Source organism: Takifugu flavidus, chromosome 11 (genome assembly GCF_003711565.1).
Source record: "Takifugu flavidus isolate HTHZ2018 chromosome 11, ASM371156v2, whole genome shotgun sequence".
NCBI classification, from domain to species: domain Eukaryota; kingdom Metazoa; phylum Chordata; class Actinopteri; order Tetraodontiformes; family Tetraodontidae; genus Takifugu; species Takifugu flavidus.
This window is the reverse complement of record NC_079530.1, coordinates 14,144,677-14,156,866: the sequence shown is the minus strand read 5'-3', so window position 1 is coordinate 14,156,866 and position 12,190 is coordinate 14,144,677. Positions and strand designations below refer to the sequence as shown.

General features: G+C 48.9%; 1 protein-coding gene and 1 long non-coding RNA gene across 5 annotated transcripts in view; one reads left to right on the top strand and one right to left on the bottom strand.

The window, feature by feature from the left end:
- The window catches only part of slit1a (slit homolog 1a (Drosophila)), a 64,611-nt gene that overhangs the window by 12,803 nt on the left and 39,618 nt on the right, over positions 1 to 12,190 (bottom strand). For 2 of the 4 annotated variants that reach the window (XM_057047229.1, XM_057047231.1), the window contains exons 9-18: positions 9,877 to 10,024; positions 6,432 to 6,503; positions 4,989 to 5,060; positions 4,832 to 4,903; positions 4,433 to 4,576; positions 3,778 to 3,941; positions 2,889 to 2,912; positions 418 to 562; positions 259 to 333; positions 49 to 192 (exon numbers count right to left, since the gene is read on the bottom strand). In XM_057047229.1, the coding sequence (XP_056903209.1) occupies positions 49 to 192; positions 259 to 333; positions 418 to 562; positions 2,889 to 2,912; positions 3,778 to 3,941; positions 4,433 to 4,576; positions 4,832 to 4,903; positions 4,989 to 5,060; positions 6,432 to 6,503; positions 9,877 to 10,024 (1,060 nt within the window). The remainder of the gene's footprint in view (positions 1 to 48; positions 193 to 258; positions 334 to 417; positions 563 to 2,888; positions 2,913 to 3,777; positions 3,942 to 4,432; positions 4,577 to 4,831; positions 4,904 to 4,988; positions 5,061 to 6,431; positions 6,504 to 9,876; positions 10,025 to 12,190) is intronic. The other 2 variants (XM_057047230.1, XM_057047232.1) reach the window with 1 other exon arrangement.
- Positions 1,290 to 6,900, top strand: LOC130533750 (uncharacterized). Its single transcript, XR_008952650.1, has 2 exons — positions 1,290 to 1,505; positions 1,586 to 6,900. It is a non-coding gene; the product is annotated as an uncharacterized LOC130533750 (long non-coding RNA).

Here is a 12,190-nt window from a genome sequence, read left to right as displayed (position 1 = left end):
GTTAAGCGCAGCCTGGCCTGGCTGCCTGTCCCTGTGGGCGTCACTCACAGCATACGCAGCCCTTCCAGCCCGCGGAACATGCTGCTTCGGACCGAGTCGATCTGATTGGCTGTGAGGTGTAGCTCAATGACGGACGAGGCTCCTTCAAAGGCCCCGTCTTCAATCTCCGTGATCTTGTTGTTGCTCAGGTTACTGTAGGCGGAGAATCGTCATGTCGGGAACAAAACGTGATGCGAACTGCAGAAAAGCTTCACTTACATTTTCTTTAGCTGGGAAAGGCTCTTAAAGGCTCCACTGGCCTCCAGGGTGGTGATGTCATTGTTGTTGAGGCGGCTGCAGAGAACAAAAATGTAGTTTACCCATAACACAGGTTGCTTTGGAACAATGGTTGGAGACCATTAAGGCTTGTTTTCTTACAGCTCATTGGTGGATGAAGGAATGTGCTCTGGGATCTTGGTGAGCTTCAGGTTGGAACAGTCCACTACATTGGACTCACAGCGGCATTTAGGTGGACACACCGGGTCACTGTTACAGGCGTTACTCAGGCGGGTGTCCTCGGTACCTGAACGGGAGACAACGCAAACACTCAATGCGATTGGCCTTACTTTCCCATGACTCTCTTCGTCACGCATCCTCCCCCCTCGCTGCAAAGCTGCGTGTCTGCAGCCTGTCTCGACCTAAAAGGCACTCCTCCTACCTAAACTCTAACCTCAGGTGCACTTCAGAAACGCCCTGCAACTTTCCGCCTGCAGAGGCGAGAGATGAATGGCGAGGGAGCGAAGACGGGAGGGCGGGTGTGTTATTTTAGAGGTGATAGAGTGGGAGCAGTGGGGTGAAAAGAACAGTGGCAGGGGAGATTGAGATTGGGATGCCAGAGAGAATTTAGGCTGCAGGCTTCAGTGAAGCAGAGCGGCCCAAGAGAGGGAGAGGGGGAGGATGTGGAAGTGTGGCAGACAGCGGCAGTGAAATGATGCGCAGGAAACAGGTGCAGACAGGTGAGGTTGAAGGAGAGTTTGGGGAGAAACACAGAAATGGAGGGCAGGAGGGAGCACCCGCGCACGCAGGCCTTAAAGGAGTCAGAAAGCCGGGTGGGAGAGACCGGAAAGGTGGGCGCTGTGGGAAGACGCCTCCTCCGATAAGAAGCAGGCAGCAAAGGGAGCTGGGACGTCATCCTGCGCCGCCTCCGTCTATGAATAGACATTACGTGCCAAAAGGCGTGCTGCCAGTTACATCATGACTGCTCAATAATGAAACAGCACCGGGAGTCACTCAGAACAGTGTGTATTGTGTCTCAGTGTGTGTGTGGACCTTCCCCGTGTGCTCCATTTAAGAGCGAACAGCTCAGACGATGCTGCTGGGATATAATTTTTTATGTCCCATTTTTGCAAGCTCACGCCGGCGCACCTCTTGGCCCGTGGTTGGGTAATTACGTCAGTGGGACGTGGGGCACCCAGACCACAATCATGAGCAGGAAAACCTCAAACGACCAGGACCAGATCCAAGACGTGAGTATCAGAAATCTGTTTAAATAAATGGAGCGGTATGTAAAACCATAACCGAACCCCCGAACCTTCGTCTTTATTAGAGCACGGTTGGACAGAAGAGAACAAATTGCGCACGGGCGGGGAAACAACTTCCGCTGGCTGCTTGCGCGAGGACTTTTTCTGGAGCTGCGTCACTTCTCAGGGCGGCTCAGTGGAGGGTGAAGATAGACGCTGTAATGTGGGTCATTAACGGAACTTTCCCTCACCAGGCCAGACAACAGGAAAAAGCCTTTCCTGCCACACAGGAAGCAACGAAAGTGCTGGGCAAGGCTTTGATCGGAGGAGCTGAGGGAGAGTCGTGAGCGTGAGTCACTGCAATCATTACGTCTGCGTGGTGCCGACACTTTTACTGTCAGCAAATCCGAGCGGAATGAGGACTTCCCCCCCTCAGGTGCAGGATGACTCATCGATGGAGAAGAAATCTTTATTCCTCCAACACAACTTGGTGTTCCTGCATCGTCAGTGTGTGTGTGTGTGTGTGTGTGTGTGGAGGCTTTTGATTTAAGGGAGGGAGGGTGAATTTCTAATTAATCATATCCCACTTTGCTTTTCTTTCTGCTTTCATACTTCTCCATTTGTTCTTGAGCAAAAGTTTTATCCAACCTCAGCCCACAACGACACATTAACTTGCACGGATGCACACGCACGCACAGGGTTCCATGTCTAGAAGAATTCTTTTTAAGAGGTCTGGAAATGTCCCTCGATAGGAATCTGGGTCCTCTGGCCGCTTTATTTTCCTAAGCTTGTACTGATAGAACGGACACGCTTTCCTTCCTGTCTGTCCCTCTTTCCCTCCCATTTTTTCTCCCCCCCTCCTGAGCGACTGTCTGTGCTCAGTCCAAAGCAAAGAGCCACTTCCTCTTGACTCCGTCTGCTCAGACTTAGCAAAACAGAGGTGAGGAGAAACAGACCCCCTGCATGGATATCAAATTAAAATAAACACTTAAGCCACAGAACCAATTAGCTAGTATCTCATGAAGGTATATATCTATTTACCATCAAATAACCAGATGTGTCTGCTTATACTAAACCTTTATAGCCTATTTGCCACAAAAACAATACATAACTGAAGATTAAATATCAGAAGGTCATTAGGTCTCCATTGAACACGAGCTATGTTTACTTGCTTGTTTACTTTTACGCTTTGCCAGACAGCTTTCAGCCATTACTACCAAACGGAATCATGGCATAACTGAACACAAGAGCCAATCTGTAATAACAGGAAATTATCCTTTAAACTTGTAATTTAAGGTAGATGAAGGCCGTGTCATCGGAAAAGATGACGCAGCCGGGCGGCCGCTGGTGGTGATGATGATAGGTGTTAACATTTTACGAGCCACTCACCTGGGATGAAGTACTGCTCTTTGGCTGTGATGGAGAAAAGAAAGAGGGACGGATGTCAGTGAGAGAGGTCTGGTTCGCATAGCTGGCTGTGATGCTATGCGTCATATATAAAGCTTATATATGACAACACATGTGGCAGATTCTAAGCGGAGAAGCCTGGGGCTGTCTCTGCATATGACAATGTAGACAAACACGCAATGATGTTCCAAGGTGGTAAATATTTGGCTGTTGCCAGGGAAGAGTGATATAAATGGAGTGAGAGAATGAAAAACAAGACCAAAAAAAAATGGAAAGAACAAAACTGGTGGCGTCCGGGCTGGGGCAGGACTAACCAAACAAACGAGGCTATAAAAAAGTGTGAAACCTCAGCGGTGCGGAGTGCCAGACAGTGTAACATGGTGCATAAATGTAATGGGTGCAGGGTGGAGGAGGAGGAAGAGGAGGAAGAGTGAGGAAATCTGAGCCTGAGCAGACAGCGAGTGATGAGCAGGGCCTGATTATGGTGGAGGGCAGAGGATTTTTGGGCGCAAAGGGAAACCTTAAACCTTACAGCAGCCTGGACCAGTGATCTCAGCCCGCTGCGGTCTGAGCGTGAAACCAGACTCATAATGTGGTAATGTGTTGTGGAAATGGAGAGACAGCGAACAATCCCTCTCTCCTCGGTCCTAGGTTCATCTGGAGAGATATTGATTGCGGAGCAGGAGAAGAAGAAAAAAAGCAGGCCAAATAAAACCTTTTGCCTGAGACGATCGCTCATTACAGAGAGAAATAAGAGCCACTCCCAGCAGGAGAAGAGGAGCCAGAAAGAACAGAGCATGACAGACAAGGGGAGGGGGGGGGCAAAAAAGTCTCAGGTAAAAAATAAAATAAGGGGGGGTAAGCCGCATACCAGAACAACGGAATTTCTTGCTCTTGATCTGCCCGATGCGTTTGTTGGCAAGGCGACGAGGGCTGGCGCAGCGGGCGCCGCTGGTCTCGATGGGGTTGGAGCGCAGGTAGTCGGCCAGCCACTTCAGGTTACAGTCACAGATAAATGGGTTCTGAGCCAGATGACTGCGGACCAGAGAGGGAGGGGAAGGTGAGTGATCCATCGTAAAACAAACACCTTTTAAGACCTAGCGTGTATGATCTGGCAGCTTATAGCAGTAAGAATGTGGACCTGAACCTGTCCTTAACCCCCCCTTCTAAGTGTGTCATAAACTCTGTGGCTGCTGACAATAAATGGACTTTTCCACGACTGCGTCATCAAGTATCTCCACTCTAGAAGCATTATGAGGAAGATATATTTAGAAATGAGCAATAAAATGTAATTTTTCTACCGCAAAAGTGAACAGTAACACGGTGGCGCAACATTTAGCATCCATGCAGGGGTGATTCGTGTTAGAAAGGCACATTTAGAGAATGTAAAGCTTTAAAGGTTGGTCCTGAAACTCAAAAAGAATACCTCTTTGCCATCTTATGATCCCAGAGCTTTAAATAAACAAGCACCGTGTCTGTCGTTATTTATGCGTGTCGTGGGGGTCACGCGTGCCGGTTTGACTCACAGGGTCTGTATAGCTCGAAGGGAGGTGAAGGTGCCCTTGGCCAGGGTTTGGATCTTGTTGTCGTACAGCGACAGCAGAGAGAGGTTCTGCAGGTCCTGGAAGGCGTTGGCACGGACGCAGTGGATCTTATTGGCATTCAGCAGCCTGTGGGTGTGGATGAAGGAAGTAAGTAAGTAAGGAAGGAAGGAAGGAAAGAAGGAAGGGCGGATCAACTTGTCAACTGAGTTTCTTTATTCACTCATTCATTATACATTCCAGCTGGGAAAGTATGCACAGGTACAAAGTTTATTTCAAGGTTACGACTCCTTGGCTGAGTGGGAGTAAAATATGCCTGCGTGGTATTCAGGCCTGTATGTGTCTGTACTGGATCAGCTGTGCGTGTGGATGTGTTGTGCTTACAGTAGTTGCAGGGCATAGAGGCCGTCGAAAACCCCCTTCGGCAAGTCGGTGATCTTGTTTCCATACAGCACACTAAGTAATCACAACACAGACAGGAGTGATACCTGATGTATATATGCAAACCCACACGCAGAGGCTTTGCTTAGAGGTTACTTACAGGGAGTTGAGGGAGCGCAGCCCCTGGAAGGCATCCGGAGCTATCTCTGAGATCTGGTTGTTGCTCAGGTCTCTGTTGTAGAAGAAGAACTGGTCAGCAGGGAGACAAAAACAAGCAAAACCTGGTGGCCGTGGTGGCGATGGTGCTTCGGCAGGACGGGAGTGGCGCTGGAGCCAAAACTGATCGGAATATTTGATAGTCCTGGATTTTTGGGCAGAATCTTCACGTGGAATAAAGTAGCACACCTCTTAACACACTAGCTGTTAATAGGATCCACAGGCCTCTCAGCACAGGATAACCCCTAAGCCTGTGTGTGTGTGTGTGCATGTGTGTGCGTGTGTGTGTGTGTGTGTGTGTGTAAGAGACAGTAAATGCAACTGTAAATGAGGAACAGCGAGAGTGAAAAAGACAGATGGAGGGAGAAACTTAACGGAGTATGTGGACTGAACTCCAGGCAGCTGGATGTCTTTCAAAGAAAATCATCATGTGGTGAAGAAAAGTGGTATTTTCTTTTTTTGTAAAGGGGGGGGGGGGTCTCTTAATAGTTGCATAAGTACGCATTTGTCTTCTCGCGAAGGTTTGGGGTTTCCAGGAAAAGGAGTCGCGGTCAACATGTGCGCCGGCGCGCCTCTCAGGGTTCAGACAGCCGGCGTTGTGTATCGGGGCACGTAAAGGCCGTCACACACGTCCCCCGTGTCACGGGGCGGTTCAGGTGCGGGTCACGCAAACCAAGACGAGTTGAAAGAGGATGTGTGTGGTTGGCATTCGCGGCAGGGTCACCGGAGTCACTGCACGCATTTGGAGCCTCTACAAATAAGCACACGTGCCAACGCAAACATCTCCGTTTAGCTTACGGGTTTACTGAATATTGTATGTCAACTAAAGAGCGATTTGAGTGTTTCTGAATATCTGTGATGGACTTCTGGAGTGCCCTAAAGGTTGTTACCTGCCCCGCTGGCTTAAATGATGAGGAATCTGCTATGAAGGACAGCGAACCCCCCCACCCCCACCCTGTGTTCCGATTCCTCGCTCTTGTGGGTCCCTCTTTGGGGCTTCTGAACAGTCGGCCTGTCGCCCCCTCGCAGAGAAACGTCTCAGCCATCGGTCCAACTCCAGTCCCCCGATCATCCTCCCAGCACAGCCCAAAAAGGCACCACAACACAACCGGACACAGCGCTGGCCAAGGGAATACCAGCGTGCCGCACTGACACTCGAGAACGGTTATTATGGCCGTGTAGCTTCAGACCACTTGCTGAACCATGCCATCCCAACTCTGAGAAAAAGAATATGTTCTCCGGCTGCAGACAAAATAAATATTTCATGCTTCTAAGGAACCGGGCAAAAAAAAAGAAAGTTGCTTCTTTTTCCAGTCCTCTTGTTTCCAGACTTCTTGTTCTTGTGTGTATTATTATAGCCCAGAGGTTAATGTTCTGCTGTACTCACATCCTACGCAGCTTCTTGTAGGGAGAGAAAGCTCCGGGAGGAACAGACTTAATCCCGTTCTGCTCCAGACGTCTGAGGAGAGAAGAAGCGAGACCACCAGTTAACCAAACAATAGATATCTACACAGCAAAAGGGCCACGTAGGTATAATCCTAAAACCTTTGACCTTTGGTGACTGGTCTGATTATGTTAGGGCAGATGTGCTGCCTGGCTGGTAGAGTCAGAGTCACAACATTCACAGAACCAATAAACAATGGCAACAGCAAAGTGCTGTGGAAACAGGCCGACGGGGGAACGGTTTGGTCTTAATTTGGGAACGAATGTTTGACTAAAACTGACGTTTCCTCCTGATTCAAGCAGCCAGCACATATGTTCTCATTCCAGATCATGAAATCAATGCATTTGCTTGTTCTTGCCTCTCTGAGAGTCGGATATTCTATTAAAACATGTGCCCCCACCTTAGAGAAATATCCCTTAAGTGTACTTTTCCCTGTGTTCCTTAAAGCTGACGCGGAAAAAAAAAAGGATTTAACATAATAGCACCATAAAATACTCTCAAAAAAGAATGAAATGGATACAAAGAGAACACGCACTTGGTCACTAAGTCAACATCAGTCACAGAATCTAATCAGTCTCAGATGGCCGCGGGGAAACAGACACGCCATTAGTGTAGGCATGCGTGTCTGCGTGTTTCGGGCACTGGCTGCTACTTGGGCCCCGGCTCAGTCCCAGACATATTCCCTGGTGTCGCTGGTAGAGGGGCTGTTTATCTGCAGGTCACTTCACAGCTTTTAAAACTGTCCTTAACAAGGCTTAGCAGGACCCAAAGGGGGCCAGCTGTGGGCCTGTCTGGTTGCCCCGTAGCAAACGTAGGTTCTCAGCGGAGGACAATGCCTGTGCGAGGGGCGGTCATCCAGTTCTTAGCAACACACTTATTAAAAACACAAAAACTTTTGTCACCGCAAAGAAAAAAAACCCAGCAAGCTGCAAACTGTTAACAGATGCAATTATTGTCTTGTTAAATGTGGGATATCTTGGCGCAGGACCAGTTCCACAGAACTCATTATGCTATTAGGAGCATTTCAGGTCCACCGTGTGTCTTTTCTGTGGAAGGGGGGGGGTTGTTGTTGCACATCCACCACAGCCACTTAACAGGTTCAGCTCTCCAAATATTCCAATCAAGCCTCCGCCCCCCTCAAAGGGGTGGCCCAGCTTTATGGAGCAGTACAGGAGCGTAGCTGACATACATCAGATGTTGGTGATTCCAGACCACAAATTCCTGCGGCGTTCCTGCTCTCGCCGTCTGTTTCGGTCCGTGTGTCTCAATGTGCCTGTGAATTTACAGCAGTGACAACACTGGGTCCTCTGCCTCCGCCGTGGGACAGCGTCCGGGGCCAAGCAACTCTGCCGACTTTATTCGCCAACAAAACTGTCTGACTAATCAGTCCTGCGCCCAACACGCCGTCTGCACACGGCTCTGCACACGTTCGGCTCCTGGCAGATCCGTGACAAGTGTACAAGAGTTGATCCTCACAACCAGCGAAGAGACTGTCGCATCTGATCGCTCCAGAAAAGAGAAACAATTGTTCACCAGCGGAATGGAAGATCGATGCTTCCTGGCCAATTTATCAGACTGGACATTTGTAGGTGTCTGCAGGTGCGTGTGAGGGGCTGATTGTGTCGGCCCAATCAATGATCTTCATCCTTTCCATTAGCGTTCGAGTGGGTCTGGAGTCTGGTGGGTCTCCACGCTGCGCCTGTGAGGTGATGCGAGTCAAACGTGTTTCTTCCTCAGTCCAGTCACTGCAGATAAAGACTACAGGGCATGATAATCTCTGGTGTCACGGTTAGGTTGAATCGGTCTCACGAGAGCAGAGCGCAGAAAGCTCGCAACCTTAAACGCAACACTGGCATTCATTAAGGGAGAGCCGGGCCGAGGGGTTGCAGGCCTTCGATTTGGCCGTAATGAAAGCAGCATGTGTGTGTCTGCGTGTGTGAGTTTCCGAGCGCCTCATTAGCCAGGCAAGGGGCTGGCCTGGATGCACAGCAGCCCCCCCGCTATAAGTATAACAGATTTTATAATGAACTTCATGTTCAGATCAAATCTGCTCCCCTTCCTGTAGTTATTCTTTTACTGTTGACCCCCCTGGGGGTTTATCAGACAGCGTATATATCAGAGAGCGTGGAACAAACACTCCCCTCAGCTTCAGAGCCGCTACAGGTAAAGGTGCTGCAGAGGTGGAGGGCAGGGGGAACATATGTGCCGGTGAGAATAGAGTTTATTAGCAGGACACGGTCGGAGATGTGAAGGTCGGCGACGCTTTTAAAATCTCCTCTGAAAGAATCCAGTGTGTAAATGCATGGATGGCAGTGCTGCCCCTCAGCTGTTCCCCTGTTCTGCCATTGGTGACTGCCTACAGGGTCCAAACACATCAGTCTCACCTCCCCCCAGTTGTGGGACACAGAAAGTATCTACAAACCATAAAACACGGGGGGGAGGACCTGCGAGGCTGAATTAATCACACCTTAAGAGACTTAATTTGACGGTGGTCATTCAGGTTAAATAGAACGCACAGATGTGTGACTTTGTCCAAATTAGGAAATCCAGCACACGACGGCACGAGAACTGGGTCAGGGTTGTAGGAGAACACGGGATCATGCTAGATGGGTATTTATAAACAGACCTCATGGGGAGCCGAAGACCTAGAAACTTACTGCGTCCTCTTAACTGCACACGCAATGCAACCGCTGGCTTCCTCGCATAAATCTGTGATACTGTCTGAGCTTGGAACGCACGCCGCCTCGCCCTGCCTCGCGTTCCCAAGAATCACAGTGGGCTGTAAACAGTTAAAGCCCAGACAGATGCTGGAGAGCTGATAAACTGGGGGGGGGGGGAGTTTTGAAAGTGCTTGCATGCGGTTGTTCACGGCAGATAAGAGCGCCCAGTCTAAGATCTGGATTAAGTCCGCAGTCGGGCCCCCTGCTGGGTGACCCTCAGGGAGAAACCAAAGACAGTCACATACAGTAGGTGCAGACTGAAGCACCAGTTCAATTCTTCTGATAATGATGCAGATCTTTCTGACATCTGCCTCTTTTTTTAGGGCCACCGAAGTTTTCCAAAACAGACGTGAGCTTTTTGCCCCCACGTGGTCCAAATGAGATCAGCGGTGTGCTGTGTTTATAACTGATTACATTAGGAGAAATGTTGAAACAATTATATACCGTTTGAGTCTGACATTGTCCTCCTGGGAAATGCAAGTAATTGCATTTGGACGAACGGAAAGTTATTAAAGTATACCCTTGTAAAAATATCTACTTAAAAAAACATACATAACAGTACCTGGATCTTGAGTGATTAAACCAAGTGAGAGCCAGAGCTCTTTTTACTATTGCACAACAGCACGCAGGCTCCTGGCTGCTGATACCAGAGGAAACGGGGTGCTTACATCTCAGCCATGCTCTCTGGCAGGTTGGCTGGAATGGCCGTGAGTCCCTTCCCTCTGCAGTCCACGATGTTGTTGCTGCACGTGCACATGGCGGGGCAAGAGCCCCCGCCGACGCTGCACGCCTGCGTGGCGAAAGACTCCTGGTGGCCTGGAAATAAAGAGAGAGGGTGGGGGAAATATCAGGAGGGGAACGTAAAAACTCACACAGGTGCGCGAGCGCCAGTGGATCTGGTGGGGGAGGGAGCGCAGGATTGAGCAGGGATTATGGGATGCGACTGACAATGAGCAGCTCTTCCGCCGCTGTTAACAGCATCAATCCGCTGTGATTGATGAACTGAATTGCAAATGAAGACGCGCTCCCAAGGAGATTCTGACATTGAGAGGGGAAGACATGAAACGCCCCCATTCTGACTTTATTGTAAAACCATACATCCTTGAGAATCAACGGGCAAAAATCTAGGTTATTTATCAAAGGCGTGCCACAGGATATCGAGAGGAGAAAGACATGAATAATAGAGGCGGAGCGGCGATTGAAGGCCTCCCAATAACAACCATTGATCTCGTTGGAAATCTTCCTCCTGAGTCTGCGTTCTCTGGGTGGAATTGATGCCATTCTGCACATTCAGCTTTAGATCCCCCTCCTCCTCGTTTGTTGTAAAACACTTCAACTTTTCAATTTGCATATAGAGCAAGAGCACCCAAACCCGCAACCCATCAGAGCGTCTCTCGATACCTGCCTAAATAGCGGCGGCGCTGTCAAAGATACGCCACTGTGCGTGCGCGCCCATGCGAGTGTGTGTGCGCGTGTGTGTTTCTAACCCAGATAAAATGAATAAAACAGACTTTTAAATGGCCTCATTTACACAGCAATACTAGTCCAAGTTTCAAACCATGAATATTTGATTACTTTCCTATCTATCTGCTCTGCCTGTGTGGAAAATGTTGGCGAGGGAGAGCTGGGGGTGGGGGCGGGGGAGCCAGGGAGGGGAAGATGGAATGAGTGATGGTGAAAGTTAGCATCAGAAAAAAAAAAAAAACATGCACTCCCTAAACAGAGAGACACTTCGCTGCCAAACGGCGTGTTTTACCGTGAAATCACTGGCTCAGACTCTCGGATTGTTGAGCCAGAAACAAAATGTTTAACGTCAGATTTCGTGTATGGAGCCATTGATGATCGATTACCTGAAGGGTTACGATGCTTTGACAGATCAGGGAATCGCGCAAACACAACAAAATCCTCCGGAGTGTGAATAAACAATGGCACAATCGCTCAGCCCATGTGATCTGAGGCCCTGTGATCTAGGCTGGAAGAGCGCTGACAGATCTGGGATCGGGTGCAGGGCAGAAAAGAACTCCCTTCTGATCCAACATGGCGTATTTGACAGGCCTGGGATCAGGGAGAGTGCAGAGCACAGCTGGAGCAGCCTTAACAATGACAGCTCTCTGACAGGTATACTTGGTGGTGAAGCTGTTTGATGTGTGCTCATCCCCTGCTGCCTTACCCCCGTCCTCTCCCACCCGCCATCTCCATCAGTCTTTATCGTCCCATCATTCCCTGTTTTATTTCCTTCACCTTTCTGTCACTCCCCTCTCGCCTGGCTGCTCTGTCTGCTCCCATTTAGCTTCCTTATTATCAGCCTCTCTGTCCTCTTATCTCCGGGACTGACTGCGACCTATTACCTCCCGTCTGTTTGCTCACAGCCTTTTGCACACGACATCCCTCTAACTCATCTTTCTTATCATTTCAAAATGTTTTCACAGCTTTCGTCCCAGTTTGATCCTTCAGCAAATTCCTGCCCAGAAAATAATTGTGTCCGCAAATTCTCTCCCCTTTAATATTTATATTTAGTTCCTGGGAACAGAAAACACAAAAATACTCATCATTTACTGTTTGTCACGTAAGGCTAAAGGGCCACAAGGAGCTTCTAACAAACCTTTCATACTAATCATCAACTCAGTCAGCTGTTTTGCTAAAAAAAAGGGAGGAAAAGGGAGAAAACTGGTTGTGTTCTTGTGAACGGAGCTAACCACATATTCAGAAATGTTCTGTGGCCACAGGCAGCAAAATAAAAAAAACAAACCCTGTCTCTTAGTCCTGCTCATGGCTAATTAGAAGTGAAGGGATAAAAAAAAGTCAGTGTGTTTTCACCTAGATGTGTTTTTCTAAGAAAATAATGAGCCCCATATTTAGGGTTTGGATCAGTCGAAATGTTTAATGGCTGGAGCTGCCGGGGAAAAATGTCATACTTTTCCGTTAATAACGGGCAGAAAATGACGCTTATTGCTGCTAAAAAGGCCACTACTGAGCCACTTT